Source organism: Danio rerio, chromosome 8 (genome assembly GCF_049306965.1).
Source record: "Danio rerio strain Tuebingen ecotype United States chromosome 8, GRCz12tu, whole genome shotgun sequence".
In the NCBI taxonomy this organism is placed as follows: domain Eukaryota; kingdom Metazoa; phylum Chordata; class Actinopteri; order Cypriniformes; family Danionidae; genus Danio; species Danio rerio.
In genome coordinates, this window is record NC_133183.1 from 21,772,318 (window position 1) to 21,789,035 (window position 16,718).

General features: G+C 36.0%; 1 protein-coding gene and 1 long non-coding RNA gene across 5 annotated transcripts in view; one reads left to right on the plus strand and one right to left on the minus strand.

Annotated features, from left to right (window-relative positions):
• trabd2b (TraB domain containing 2B) overlaps nucleotides 1-678 on the minus strand; it is a 102,311-nt gene extending 101,633 nt beyond the window's left edge. Inside the window, exon 1 of one of the 2 annotated variants that reach the window (XM_005166877.5) lies at nucleotides 382-678. In XM_005166877.5, the coding sequence (XP_005166934.1) occupies nucleotides 382-492 (111 nt within the window). In that variant the 5' untranslated portion in view covers nucleotides 493-678. The remainder of the gene's footprint in view (nucleotides 1-381) is intronic. The other variant, NM_001270477.1, reaches the window with a different exon arrangement.
• Nucleotides 1-16,718, plus strand: part of si:ch211-120j21.2 — a 238,318-nt gene that overhangs the window by 164,420 nt on the left and 57,180 nt on the right. The gene's annotated exons all lie outside the window — the stretch shown is intronic.

Here is a 16,718-nt window from a genome sequence, read left to right on the forward strand (position 1 = left end):
TTAGCTACATGTTTTACGTTAAAATAACGATTGCATTAAATAGTTGTGAAATAATGTTCAATGCAGATACAATTATATTTTAAGTAAATGTTGATAGGCTGAGATTGTACAGTTAATGTTGTTTTCTTCATGTAAATACGGCACGTTGAATTAAATCTTTAAACGGATTAGCCAACAATAATAATTTTGACTCATTTGACATGCGGGACATTTAATAAAACCTAACAAAAATTACCCATTAGCAGCGGAGTAGAGTTTCAGCAAATAAACAACGCATCAGTTTCAAATGTAAAATTTTATAATGTACTACATGTCTCGATGACATGAGGAGCGTGCAAGTGCGCGCGAAGCAACTTCAGAAAGTGTGCATGAGAAACTCACCGATACGGGCTTGTCACATTGCCGCGTGCTCTCGTGCGTGTCCCGGGCAGAGCCCACTTGAAAGAAAGCGCATAAAGTTACCAACCATCGCAGTCCCGACTGACAGTTCATTTCGAGACGAGAGGGCACAGGACACCTCGCGCTGCCCTCAGCTCCGGTCCCTCAGTTGTTTTCAAGTTTCTCCGGTTTTCACGGCACAGATAAAGTGTTTTCCGCCGGTGATGATAATGGGCTCACATTTGCAGTCTCGAAAGGGAAGCATTCTGCCCCTTCGCCATTCTCCTGCCCTAGACTTTCAAAGGGATTCGCGATCTCTCTCTCTCTCTCTCTCTCTCTCTCTCTCTCTCTCTCTCAAACTCTCTCTCAGTCTCACTATCTCCCTCTCTCTCCAGCTGTGGAGAGCACAAACTGCGCTGCGCCCCTCAAGTTTCCAGTTTAACTGCGCAGAGAGCGTGAAACGCCTTGAATGTTTCCCCCTCTGCTTGTTTTACAAGAAGAGGGGGAGAGCAGGTTCTTCTATAGAAGCATGCAACATTTTTTAGTAACCGAACAGCTTATGGATCATAGGCTATATATAGGCCTATATATATATATATATATATATATATATATATATATATATATATATATATATATATATATATATATATATATATATACACACACACACACACATAAATAAATAAATACATACATATATATATATATATATATATATATATATATATATATATATATATATATATATATATATATATATATATATATATATATTAAATATATTATTGTTATTATTATTAGTAACATACTGTATAATAAGCTGTTAATGTATGTAAAAAATTTTAGCTTATTTAATTTATGACATTTTGCATTTTGTTAATAACGCTACACGTCAATAAAAAATCTCTAGATTTATTTGACGGGATGTTTCTTTTGCCTGTTTATTTTTCAGTTAGTACGTGTAGTGTAGGCCTATTTTATTATTATTAGGCTGTACAGACATACGATTTTCCCTCATACCACGAAAATGTTGCTTACAAGGCCCCTTGATGTATTGCTAATAAGCTGTTGCTCACAAAAATTACCCACTACAATAAGCATGAACTAAACCTAAAATTGATTGACAATATTTTGGCGTTTGAATCTTTTAAAACCTTTTAGATTGTCACTAAATAATTTAGATTCTTCCATAAAACCCTTTGTTTTACATTTATGGTCGAATTGGATATATTTAGGCCTATTAAATCTATTTTTTATTCATATGGTATTGCAAATTACTATGTAACATTTGCAATCTTGTAGAAAACGCAAACATTTTGTTTTTTTAAGAGAAGCTGTCAACAGCAGTTTCTGCAGCTGATTATTTTCCATGATACATGACAATCTGACATTTTCGTCAAGTGCAGCATTCTATATGGCATAGCCATTGGTCTTTTACTGTAGGTCTAAATGTTTTGTTTCTGACATATTGTACAGTTTTCCCTTAATCCATCACTGTCAACGTCTATTTGACAGTAATGCGTGGTGGCCGTTGACTCGGATCATTTCTGCATTGACATGTACTTGATCGCAGGCGTAGCTATGATTAATGAATCCAAACACTGTAGGAAGTATTGCCTGTTAAAATATATTTTAAGTTTGTTTTTCATTCCAGGCCTCGTTAGGGATGTGTCATTCCGGCCAGTGCGGCTGGAAAATGAATGGTGGTGCTGAAAGCTAGTTGTCGTTTTTTCGCAGTGCCAGCTCTGGTGCCGTGACCCGTGTTATTGTCCGAGTGGATGGCCGAGTGACAGTGTCAAGTAGTGGGCAATTAATCATAGGGATCCTTCAAAACGAGGGCTACATAGAGCTGTGCTGGTGACAGCAGAAAGAGTCGACACAAGAGCCCCTTTGTGTTTCCATTGCGTCTCATTCTCCAGACTCTCCACAGGTCTTGTATGAGGCTCCAATGCGGGCATACTTGCTCTTACCTACTGTATATTTTCTGTCGGCTCAGTGATTGCACCACACTGATTACAGCCTTATATTTGTTTATGCGAGCCTGCTCAACCAGGCCTTGATGATGTGCAGTATCAGTAGGTTTTAAAGCACCACGTTTCAATCTCGTGTTGACTAACGATTAAATTATAGATCTGCTTACAGTCCTGTAATGAACGCTAAAACGCCCCTCCTCGTCGTTTCGCCCACATGCCGTATAGTTACAGTAAGAACTTCGTCTGAATGATAGATAATCCGCTGTAATTGTGTTATTCTACGGCTCATTAAGCGTGTGCGCTGTTTATTTGACTCGCGGTGAATGTCAATTTGAGCCCACATCTAGGCCTACATTCTTTCATTGTGTGTGTTCTGTTATTGAGGGCTTTTCCTTTTGTACTTGTCCTATGTATCACCAGTATGGCAAGCCACTTTGACATTTATAGGCGACATTTGTATCCTTTTTTTTCATGTATCAATTGTTTAAATACCAGTATCTTTTCCATTAACTACTAATTCATGTATGAAACTTTAGTAGCCTACTTATTAAATATATATTAGATTGATAGTATAGATTCATAATACAGATTCTAGTATTTATTCATTAGACTCTGTTTCCTATTTTTTTTACACATTTGATATTTTTGCTATTGATTTGTCATTGAGATATTTTAAATAATAAATAATCATTTACAGTATTTTGACACACCCATGATTTTAATGTCATGCATATAATGGCACTCCATTAACCAAGCTTGAAATATATTATCCTTATAGCACCTAGTCTGATACGACAAACTCATCTAAGTCGTTAAATACATTTATTTTCTTATATTTATTGTTCTTCAAAGCCGAAACAGTCTTTTATATATATACAATGATACAATATGGAACAGCGGTCAAAAACTGTATCACTACGTCTCTTTCTCTCTTTACATCAACCTGGATATGACGTACTGTAATCAGTCATCAATAACCATAAAAAGGCAAAACTAAAGCATACAGTTACAATATAAACATTCTTTTTATTGCAAACAATATAAATGCAATTAATAAATAATGGTAACCATACATTATATTCTGAAATTTGCATAATAAGTACGGCTCTAACACTGCATATACATTATCACAGTATATTGAGTACTTATTTATTAGCTGCATAGTAGTTATTATTAAATGGCTATTTATTCAGTAGAAGTATTATAATCAATATGTCAATATTGAAAAATACACTAGTAACAAATAAATATTTACAAATATCTATTTAACTAAATTTTATTAGTATTAAGTTATAATGAAAAGGTTCTAGTAACTAACGCAGGACTATTTAATTAGCGGCCTGCGGGCCAAACCCGGCCCCTGAGGTAATTATTTTCAGCCCTCCAAATAGTGTGACCAAGACATCAAAATTAAATTTAGTTCAGTCGAAAAAACTGCTGCTATAGTTATGAAGTGACGTGCGTCTGTTAAGTACAACCATTCAATACAGGATGTGCAGAACATGAGTCACCCGACATTAAGCGAGTGGCGCGAGCAGCCGAAAACATTTGGATGTATTTGTAGAAAAGGCCTTTTGTACAATGCACCGATATCGTTATTAGGGATGCAATAATTAGCCGATTAACCTCATTTCAATTCGTCATGGTTAATTAATTGGATGGGCGTCTCAATGTCGCATTTCTATTGCACAGAACGAAGCTGCTGCAACTAAACAAAGTTATGCTAGTTTAAAGTTGTGAGCTTATATACCAAGGCTAATACGCACGCACACTGGATTAACCAGCGGGCCATTCACATATCACGTCTTTTCTGCTAGCAAACTCATTATTTACAATGTAATAATATATGCCAATATGCGTGCGCAAACGGAGTGATGCACTCATGCCTTCTAGGCGGACCAACTAGAAAAAATCTCACACTGTAGTGGTGAGAGTTGTGCGTCAATAGTGAGGCAGTAGTGCTGTTGCCTCACAGCAAGAAGGTCGCTGGTTCGATCCTCGGCTCAGTTGGCCTTTCTGTGTGGAGTTTGAATGTTCTCCCTGCGTTCGCTTGGGTTTCCTCCGGGTGCTCCGGTTTCCCCCACAGTCCAAAGACATGCGGTACAGGTAAATTGGGTAAACTAAATTGTCCATAGTGTATGAGTGTGTGTGAATGTGTGTGTATGTGGATGTTTCCCAGAGATGGGTTGCGGCTGGAAGGGCGTCCGCTGCATAAAAACTTCCTGGATAAGTTGGCGGTTCATTCCGTTGTGGCGACCTCGGATTAATAAAGGGACTAAGCCGACAAGAAAATGAATGAATAAATAATATAAATCTTAAATTTACATTAGACGTGATAACTGTGAAACCATGATTATTCTTCAAACTATAATCGTACAACCAAAATCTATAATTGTTGCATCCATAATTGTTATGCAGTCCAAAACATAACATACAGTATGAATGTGTCTGAATGTAAAAGAAGCCTACTGAAGCAATGCACTGCTTTTATTGTGCTTGGAAATTCAACATTTAAATATGTTTGTAAAAAAGTACAATGCACTGATATTATGTATTTTCAAAAATACAATATATTAACATTTAAATGTAGAAAAGGCCAACGTGGGTGTCTTAAGAAGCAAAAATACAACATATGGGCTCTTATATGCTGTTGTGTCATCACTCATATTGCAAGTCATATCTCTCTGGCCCCTCATTTGGGATGCTTTTCATGAGCTGGCCCTCGTGATTAACTAATTGTATAACCCTGATTTAATGAAAGCATTTGTAATAAATATGAACTAGTAATGAAATTATTACATCAAGAATAAGCATGAGTGGATTAATAATTAGTACAAGTGGATAGTAGAAATAATAGAAATATAAGTTGCATGAAAAGTATATAATAGTGTGTTTTGTAGATTAAAGGTTAAAATGGCTTGCCAACTTTTGACCACCTGCAGTTGAATTTACCTGTTGAAACCACCCCCAAGCAAGAGCTCGATGTCTGAGGGTGATTTTCACATTCTTGGCTGGTGTGTGTGTGTAGAGGAATATTTCTGGATCCACTCCACAACTTCAACCACACAGATTGTACACTCGGATAGTGAAAAAAATGAGTTAAAAGTTAAAGTTCTGGTTGTTTCTTTAATAGATTCCTTGGGACACATAAGCTTAAGAATGTGTGTGTTTTTCCTAAAGGGAGTACATATGGTCACACTGTCACAGTCTGTATCTGCATTCATTCACCTCATCGTCAGACTGAAGCCTTCAACTGGACGTTCAAGCAAACAAACACGCTGACAGAGCAGTCTGGGCTCTCATATCCTGTCAAGCTTTTTTTATGATGGAGTGGCTAATGTCTTTCACCTCAAGGTTCCGCATGTCATGTGTTTTCGTGTTTCTGAGGTCTGAACTGACGCTTTGACATTACACAGCTCACCCCGGATTGAGCTCATGAATCATGATCGAGTCAACACAAAAATGTCTTTAATAATATTGTTATTATTTTGCTAATTTTAGGGCATTACAGGCTGTATTCGTTATATAAAAAAATATCTGCTTACCTTGTTTATTTTTTAAAACGGCGCCCTCTATTGCTTACTCATGGTAACGCAAGAGTAGGAGAGAGCAGGGCAGAAAGTTACACTTTTTGGTTTTGGCTAAATAATGAACAAAGTAATGGGGTTAGACTGATCATATTTATTTTAACAATAACACACAAGCCTCTCCTATAAATGAGCACAGGAAGTATGATCAGCGGACCTATGTTTTTTGTGCAGTATTGCCAAATGTGCAAGGAGTGAAAATGTTACTATATTTACCCTGTGGGGCAAGTTGTAACAGACATAGAATTAGTTGTAACACATGCTTAAAAAGTCAGATTTCACATAACTAATTTAAGTTCAGTTTACTTTGAATATCTCCTCAGTACTTAACTCAGTTTTTTAATTCTACATAGCACATCATGTTTATTTATTTGTCTATTAGATAAACACATTTGGATTAATTGCATTGTTATCCATTATTATACAATGCATTTATTTGCATTATTAGCAATATAATATATTTTCTTTTAAACAATATTTTCTATTAAAACAACATTACACTCAAAATTCAAAAAGGATTTAGTTTGTTTAATTGGTTTCCAACAGTGTGTGGCTAATTTGTAACCTCGCTGTTTCTTGTTTTCCTCAAAACTGGCTAGCAATCACTGTGTTTTTTTTACTTCTTTCAAAATGGTTCCATCTTTTAGCCTAGAGGATGGTATGCAATATAAGATTTTACTTACATACTTTCACAGATTTAAAAAAGTAAAATAAAATAAAAACTGTGCTTCTCTATATTACAGGAAAAAAAGTGTGTTAAAAATTGTGCTGCTCTTGTAAAGGATAAAAATAATTATTTGCTTTTTAATTTATTTACCATCTGGCCATTCAAAACAAATCTTCAGTAAAGCAAATGTGAATTCAGTAAAAATTCAAAAGTAAAAGGCTTGTAAATAATTTAATAATTTAGATTGGCCTGTATGTGTTTTTTTTTTTCCTAATGTGTTAGTAGCCATTGACTTACATTTTATAAATCACCAAAGGGCATGGTTTCAACGTAATATCTTTTTAATGTTTAATACTGTAAAAATTACCAGTTTCTCATATCTTGTGATTCAGGTTTACACTGTAAAAATATCTGTTAATTAACAGTTTCCATAATTTATGTTTTTTGTCTATTTGCGTTTGTGAATCTCATAATGGGACTTTGATCTCTGCTCTGTCTACATTTGATGTTGAAAATTCCACTCTGTAGTTTAACAAAGTGACTATTATTGACATTTTAGTAGTTTGAAATAATATATTGTATAATAAATAATATCTAAATAAATGAATCTGTAAAATTATTATTAGTATTATGATTATTATTATTATTATTATTATTATTATAACCTTAAAAATCTCTTTTACAAGAGCATCCTGGCCAAGATTGGGCAGTATACAGTTGAAGTCAGAATTATTAGCCCCCCTTTGAGTTTTTCTTTATTAAATATTTCCCAAACAATGTTTGATAGAGCAATGAAATTTTCACAGTATGTCTGATAATATTTTTTTTCTTCTGGAGAAAGTCTTATTTGTTTTAATTTGGCTAGAATAAAAGCAATTTTAAAATTTTTTAAAAAACATTTTAAAGTCAAAATTTTTAGCCCCTTTAAGCTATTTTTTTTATTAGTCTACAGAAAAAAAAGATTGTTATACAATAACTTGCCTAATTACCCTAACCTGCCTAGTTAAACTAATTAACCCAGTTAAGCCTTCAAATGTCACTTTAAGCTGTATAGAAGTCTTGAAAAAATCTAGTCAAGTATTATCAATGGCAAAGATAAAATAAATCAGTTTTTAGAAATTATAAAACTATTATGTTTAGAAATGTGTTGAAAATCCATTAAACAAAAATTGGGGAAAAAACTTAACTGGGGGTTAATAATTCTGTAGATAACATCACTGTAGTCCAATATCGACATAAATGTTCCATCAACCAGCTTCTTTTTAACATGAAAAGAAAGACATGTAACAAAAAAAGAAAGAAAGACATGAAGACAAATAACAGAAGATGTACTGGCAGCTTATTACAAGGTTTTTGCAGCATAAAATACAACACCAACCCAGACAAAATATCACTTTAAACTAATAAAAATGTTCCTAAAAGTCACTTTTTCAAAGTTTTACTGTTAACAGTTGTCTGAAAAAAGATCAAGATCTTGTAATGTGATTCAAAAGAATAAATAATAATAAAAAAATAAAACCATAAATCACAAAGTACGGAAAACTGTCAATTTACTGATATTTTTACAGTGTATTAATACTTTATAACACAATTAACCTCATCAACCTGTAAAATAAACAACAACAAAAAAGTACTCACAGCTCATTATCAACATTCTTACTAGTAAAATGTCAATGCAACTTTCAACTCAACTCAACTCACTTGACCATCTTAAAAACAAAGGTTCCTTATTGCCATCAATGGTTCTATTAAGAGCCCGTAACATCTATGAAACCATTTCAATCCACAATTTTTTTTTTAAGTGGAAAAACGATATGTAATTTGACAACTTAAATAAATGGAAAATACCATGAATCACAAATGAAAGGAAACTGTTATTTTTTGTATACAAAAAACAAACAAACAAAAAAACATCACTTGCATCTTAGATGGCCTGGGGTTGAGCAAATGAGCATTTTCATATGGGTGAACAATGCCTTTAATACGAAGTCAAAGAAAAGGGAAAGTTCACCTAAAAAGTTCTCTCACCCTCAAACCCCCAGCCTTGTTGTCGATACTGAGCTTCTGTTGTGGTTTCCAGCATTGTGGATTTCCAGGGACATGAAATAGTCCTCACAGAAGGGAGTAGCAAGTGTCATTTAGGGGTCACTAGGAGAAACATAAAAAGAACTGCTAAGATTTCACAATCTTTACTCCAAAACATGAATAACCTGTGTAGTTTTGACAGCAAATTGTAGCAAAACTACAAACCCAATAAAGGAGAACAACTGTTTGAAGAATCTGTTGTGCGACTTTTTTCCTGGCGTGTGCTCGCATGCAGACAAAGAGGAAGAAGAAGAGAGAGAGATAGAGAGAAGGAGTGAAAGTGAGAGGCGGAGGAGGACAGATTCAGATGACGATAAGATGAGAAGGCGACAGAAAAGCGTTTGTTCGCTTTCTCTGAGGCTGTGATGGAATTTCTTACAGATCAAATGTGAAAGAGTTGCTGCTTCCAGGGAATATCGGAAACTGTGGATGGAATTGTTTAGCTTTGTTTGTTTGATGTTGGATCTGGTTTGTTAGAGTACATATGTAGGGAGAGAGAGAGTGAAAAAAGTGTGCATAACCTCAGAGGACAGCGAACAATCACATCAAAGAGCTAGCAAACAAAGGCATCCCATAATGCAACGGCGCTTTCTATTTAGATCAGAGATTATAAGTGTAATTGCATGATGATCTGGTTGGCACCCCTGCGACGGCTTCATCTGTTACTGGGGTCTTTTCAGTGTTAGATCGGCTGACTGCTTCTATTCATGATCCAACTGTACAAAGAGCTTCAAAATGACTAATATAGTGAGACCTGGAAGTCTGCATTTGAACAAAAGAAATCATAATATTATGGAAATAACAACCTGAGCATCATTGTGAGGCAGCAGTTCATTCACATTGACCACAAATCGGCTTATCTTTTTTTCCAAGAGATGCTAGACTGACTACTGGGATCCATAGATACCGAAGGCGGTGTAAATCACATATTCTCCAACCATGTAATTATAGGGTTCGCAAGAGCACTTAAGCTGACCAAAGCAGGCAAACATTTATTGTCATAAATTTGCCAATCACGGTGTAGTGACACAGAGTTGGATGAAGTGTGTGATGTTCTGTGTGAGTGTGTTTTAGAGACAGAAGTGGGTGAGGGAGAGCCGAGAGCTGCCTAAGAAAATACGCAGAGGCCTGTTTCCTGGCTGCAGACGGTGACTGTGTGGGGTTTTCATGAGTGCTGAAATCTTAACCATGTTTATCCAGCCTTTTTCCAATGTTCTTAAAGAACATCTTAGTTTCTTGACCTGGATTGCTTGTCAGGTTTTGAAATGTTTTGGCATTGGGTGGCTGCTGTGTGTGGGTGTGTGTGTGTACTTGGTCAGAAATGAAGTTTTTTAACACAGTATCAGTTTTTGTTTCAATCCATCCGTCCGTCCATCCGTCCGTCTGTCTGTTTGTCTGTCTCTGTCTGTCTGTCTGTCTGTCTGTCTGTCTGTCTGTCTGTCTGTCTGTCTGTCTAATAATAATAATACTTATATTTATCAAAATACAAAATTTAATGTCACATAGTTCTTCATATTTTTTTTTACATATATGTGTGTGTGTGTGTAATTGAGGTCAGCTAGCGAAGTGCTATTACAGATTCTAGAGGCCAAGGTCTTAGTCTTCTTGTTAGAGCATCTGACTCCCATGCAAATAATCCAAGCCCAGCTCAGAGTGGGTTGGAAGCAGTAGGACTGTTGGGTTACATTTGGGGGCTCATCCGGGATAAGAGTGAGGTTTAAGGGGATGAGTGTAATTGAGGCCAGCTAGTGAAGTGCTATGCAGGTAAATTTGACTCCTCTGACTTTAAAAGGTGCTCTGGCGACACTAGAGACCATGGTCTTTAGCCTCCTTGTTAAAGTAATCGACTCCCATGCAAAGAATCACTGTTTTGATCCCAACTCAGAGCGGGTTTGGTGCAGTAGGACTGGTGTGTTGGATGTGGCCGCTCCTCCTGGATAAGAGTGAGGTTTAAGGGGATGAGTGTATTGGAGGCCAGCTAGCGAAGTGCTATGCAGGTAAACCTCACTACTCTGACCTCTAAAGGTGCTCTAGCGACAGATGCTAGAGGCCATGATGTTTAGCCTCCTTGTTAGAGCAACCAACTGCCATGCAAAAAATCACTGGTTGTGTGCAGTAGAATTGGTGAGTTACATATACATTTAGTAATTTATTGAATAATATTCATTCATTCATTTTCTTTTCGGCTTAGTCCCTTTATTAATCTGGGGTTGCCACAGCGGAATGAACCGCCAACTTATCCAGCATCCATACACACTCATACACTACAGACAATTTGGCCTACCCAATTCACTTGTACCGCATGTTTTTGGACTGCGAGGGAAATCGGAGCACCCGGAGGAAACCCACGCGAATGCCGGGAGAACATGCAAACTCCACACAGAAGCGCCAACTGACCCATCCGAGGCTTGAACCATCGGCCTTCTTGCTTTGAGGCGACAGCACAACCTACTGCGCCACTGCGTCGTCCTATTGAACAATATATTTGAAATATTTTATGTACATAAATGCATGTATAATATATAATTTACAAAAATGTCAAATTATTCTGCTGATCATTGATACATCATACATTATATAATGTAAGCATTTTATTTCATGTATAAATTTGTGTGTTAAATATTAATTACATTTCATCCAAACAACAACAACCCAACCATTATACTGCATTATACATATATGCAGGAATTTTATGAAACTGTAGACAGCATTTTAACATATATTATACAAATATGCATCATTTTTAATTATTTACAAATAATATTTCAAATGTATTTTTTGATCAAGCATGCAGGGACAGCATTTTGTACTTAATAAACTAAGGTCAAAGGTATTGAAACTGACCAGTTAGTTCAATATATCAGTCTTACATGTTAAAAAAGTATCAATTCTTGAAACAAAATGCTTGCGTGTCTTTCTTCCACATCTCTGTCTTTAGATCATGTTGATATAAAGTCTTCTCTAAAATGCAGCAAAAAAGTGTATGAAACGATGATTATCTCTCTCATGCTGGCACTTTAAAATGTTTGTCTGCGATATGAGCTGATTATTTCTGTCTCAGCAATCACAGATAAATCACAGCAGGCCAGCAGGCCATGGGAGAGAAATGTGGACGGTTTCCCCGGTCCGTCAACTGAACTGAATCACTATGGCAATTTTCTAAGCCTGGAGAAAGCATACGAGTTCTGCCAAACTACATCATATCCCTTTTTTTGGCACAATCACCTTCTTGTCATCCGTATCTTTGTGTAAATGTGTCCAAGAGATGATGTGCTATATTAATAGAAGTTAAATAAATATCTTTTCCAGCATTAAGAAAGAAACAAGTATGGTGATCTGTCCTAGGAGAATCCCGTATTTCGGCTCTATTTTTAGTTTTCCATTACATATAAACAAATTATCCGGTATTTTACTTTTCCTAAAACTTTTGATTTGCTATAGTCCATTTTACCATGAAAATACACTCAAAACACTGCTTGTATAAACTACTTATGTAAAATTAGCTTAACACAATTTTATGAGCTTTATTTTTTTTATTGGTGACTGCTTAATTGTTCTATCCACGTAACTGTCACCTCACAGCAAGAAGGTCGCTGGTTCGAGTCCCGGCTGGATCAGTTGGCATGTTCTCCCCGTGTTTGCATGGGTTGCCTCTGGGTGTTCCGGTTTCCCCCACAATCCAAAGACATGTGGATTCCAAAGAAATGTGAAATTAATAAGCTAAATTAGGCGTAGTGTATGTAGGTGTGAATGAGTGTGTATGGATGTTTCCCAGTACTGGGTCGCAGTTGGAAGGGCATCTGCTGTGTAAAACATATGCTGGATAAGTTGGCGATTCATTTCGCTTTGGCGACCACTGATTAATAAAGGGACTAAAATGAATGAATTGTTTTTTGTTCAATCCACTTAAATTTGTGTTAACTTAATTGATTTCTGTCGGGACAACCTGAATGAATTGTGTGGAACCCTACATTTTTTACTGTGTAGCCCGGTTGCCATGCCTCGTCATATTATATTAAAAATTGACACAGCCTGAGCTTGAACCAGCGACCTTTTTGCTGTGAGGTGATTGTGCTACCCACTACGCCACCATGCTGCCCCTGAATTTACAGGTATTTACTGTATATGTTGCGAACACTTACATTTATCCAGATTACAGATTTTTAGCTGTAGTATATTTTCAGTGTTTTACCATTGAATTCACGGCCATTTTTACAGTGTGTATTCTACTCTGTGAAATCTGGTCACCCTAATAATAAACTCAATGACCCAAACATCTCCAGTGCAGGTCATTTTTCAGGAGATTGACAGTAGGTTGATATTTCAGCAAAATGCTCTGCTTTTGATTTTCGTGACAGTTTCTGCACTCTCTGACACCACAGTCGTGCTACTCTCCTCTACAGTTTGTTAGTAAACGGCGCAATCAGATCCTGTTCTGATGCATGTTTTCAATTTCAGCTCGCAAACAGTTGTTGCTCTTTGGCTCAACCCAGAAGCCAAGAGAGGCTGTCAGTGAAGACATGATGAAGTCTAGAAAACATCCTACCCTCCATCCCTTCCATGATTCACTCTCAAAACCAGAAAATAAAAAAAAAAACTCAATGAGTTTGGGCGCTTCCAGGAAAAGCTCGGCTCTCATTTTCTGCTTCTCCTCCTGATTCTGAGCATGTGTCTGAGCTTTTACTGTAATCTACAGTACGCAGGGCTAAAGGAAGCGCGTTATGCTGTTTTCATATGCTGATTTGTTTATTGTGCTGCCAGCAGCCGTGGCGTGACGTGCCACATGTTTGTGCAGAAGCATTTCACACACTGCACATGTTTGAATGGAAGAAATTATGAAAGTATGTGTATTTCTGAGTGAGACATGAATGAATCGTTCACATTGAATTTCCAGGCACGAAGAGTGGTGTTGAAATCGTGATCATTTTCATTTTAAAATCAGTAAATGACTTTGATGAAGGGCTCCAAGGCTTTTGAGTAGCTTTGGTTCTTAAAGGGATAGACATAAAAATAGAGAAAAAAACTATTTATTCATCATTAAGTGGTTCCAAACCTTTATAAGTATCTTAATTCTGCACATGTAAACATATAGGCTCATTCTATTAACATAGCCCTATATTAGTTTCTGAACACTGCGAATTATGTAGCCAGAGGTACATATGGCTACATTAATTTTTTTAAATGAACGCTTTGAGACAGTATGACGCTGTTCCTTTTCGCACTTACCAGCTGACCGCCTACCTCCATATGGATGGCTTTCCCAGTGTTATTACCAGTTTTTCCCGTTAGCTTGCCATGCACGTCTGCGAACTTGAGACACAGAGAGAAGTTGAATATGACAACAGGGTTCAGTGAAAAACAGTTCCAGAAAACTGGGGGAAAAAAAAAACAGGAGTCAAAAATTAAATAAACAGGTAAGTAACAGAGTGGCAATGTGGTAAAATCTGAAAACATGGTAAAAATCAAGCGAGGGCTCTTCTTTTGTATTGATTGCTTTTGAAAGTTGTTGCTTGAGTTGAGGGAAATGGGTGGGCAAGACAATCAATACAATTGGTTGGGTTTTGGGAAGGAGGAGGGTGTGTCAGTCGATCGGTCAGTCAGTTATTCAGTCAGTCAAACGGTCAGTCAACAGCGGCCTCTGGTGGATTTAAGCGAGAACAGCAGGCACAAATGGCACTCGCAAGAGAAATTTGAGATCTCAAAAAGCATACAAAGCGGCCCTTTAGTGGATTCGCGAACTGCAAAAAAACAGCTCCTGAGACATATTTTGCAGTCTCCAGAAATGTATGTATATAGAGGTATGTTTTCAGAATGAGCCTGGGTTGCGTAACCCATTGACTTCCATAGTAGATCAAACTATCAATTCTATCAATGTCAATAGTTACAGGTTTCATGTTTCTTCAAAATATATTTTATTTAACAGAAGAAACTAGTGAAAAGAAGGTAAATAATAACAACATTTTAAGTTTTGGGTAAACAATCCCTATGTTATCAGTATGAATGACCTCTAATTCATGTAATTTAAATTAAGTGCAAATTGTGAAAAGTGAAAATTGCAGTTACACTGTGATAATGCCAATGTAACCAAAATTGAAAGAGCAAAAATATCTATGTTGAGCTAATATTTTAGCTTGGGATTATGTAAGAAGACATATATTACGTGTTATTTTTAAATTTGATCAACACTTAGTGTGAATGTTTGAATGCTTGAATTTATTTTACGGCATTTTTACAGTAATTTTAAAAAGCATACGTAATTGCCGGTAATAAAAGCCAATTAAAGTGTACTTAATGATAGGGCTATGGTAGCTAACTAAATTGTATATAAAAATATGTCAAAAACGTCATTTTGTAAATATAAATTGTCAGGAAAATGAGCTTCAACTGATTTTACTCAGCTCCCATACTTACTAAACAATTACTACTTGGCTTGGGCATGGCTCACAAGCTACACCTTTTTTAACATAGAAATAATCTGCATTTCATTTTCTCTTTTCAGTCTGATGTCTGTGAGTAAAAACAAACACCGAAGTAGGCACCCAAATCCAAAATCCACCCCTAAGCCCTACCATCATTGGGAATAAGAAAATGATACTAAATTATACGAATGAGATTGTACGAAGTCATACAAACTAGTCACTAAATTTACACTCAAGTGACACAAATTAGTCACCAAAAACTTACCAATAGCCACGAGATAGCATTGGTATTTCAAACTAATTAAATTGCAAACAAGATAATCAAGATTTATCAAACTTATTATAACTTGTAATTGACTACAATTTCAATGAGTTATTGGGCATTAAGCAAAAAATCTAAAATCACCTAAGAATAATGATTTTGTAGTTTTCATTGTCAGTTTAGTTAAATTAACCAATGCTAACTATTGGAGCCTTATTGCACAGAGTTACAATAGTACAATAGCCCGATAAATACATCACTGAATTTTCAGTTAACATTTGAGCATGTAGTAGGTCAGATTAACACTAGAAAATGTTTCCTGGCTTGTGTTGCTGTTATAAGTGCCACTGCAAATACAGTGAATATTCTTAAACATCACTCTGGCAGTTTAAATAATAAATAACTTTACATTGTAAAAACAATCCATAATTTTAAGTTGTTTTTTTCCGTCAGCTGGGGGGATTACAGCCGTTAAATTACAGAAATTTACTGTAAAATAACAACCATAAATTACAGAAATTTAATCTAAAATAACAGCCGTAAATTACAGAAATTTACCATAAAATAACAGATGTTAAATTACAGTAATTTACCAGAATTTTTATTTTATAAAATCTCTATAATGTAATGGTCATTATTTTACCCTTTTTTTTCCGGCATCCCAGCTGCTGGAAAAAAAAAATTCAGATCTTTTTACAGTGTATAATATCAATATTGTAACTTAGGTAGTCGGGTGACAATGGAGCTGAGGATCCATTCATTCATTCATTTTCTTGTCTACTTAGTCCCTTTATTAATCCGGGGTCGCCATAGCAGAATGAACCGCCAGCAGAGGATCCAAAAACAGTTCATTAATAGCTTAGTCAGGCAGGCAATGGTCAAACAGGAACAAATAAATGACGGTAATCCAAAATCGTAGTTGTGATCACAGGCGAAAGTTCGCTGCAGGAGACAAACAGCATAAACAAGAATAAAAACAGGGATCAAAAACCATGAAAGAACAAGGCAAGGAAAATGCATAGAAATGTTACAGAAAACAAGACTCAGCAATGTGTGTGTTTGAAAGGTGAATATGTAGTCCATATAATCAGTATATTATGCTACCAGCTGTGTGTGTAATAAGGGAGAGAAATGGAACTGGTGTGTGTGTGAGGTGCATGATGGGATTTGAAGTCCCCTAGTAGATCTCCAGCCATCTGCAACTGCTAGATCACTGGTGATTGTGACAAATATCATATATGAGCATTATCACAATATATTGGCATACTGTATGTCCACACTGAAGAGTTGTTTTGCAGAAGCTAAAGCATAATTCTAAATGACCCTTTTTTCATGATAAAGAGT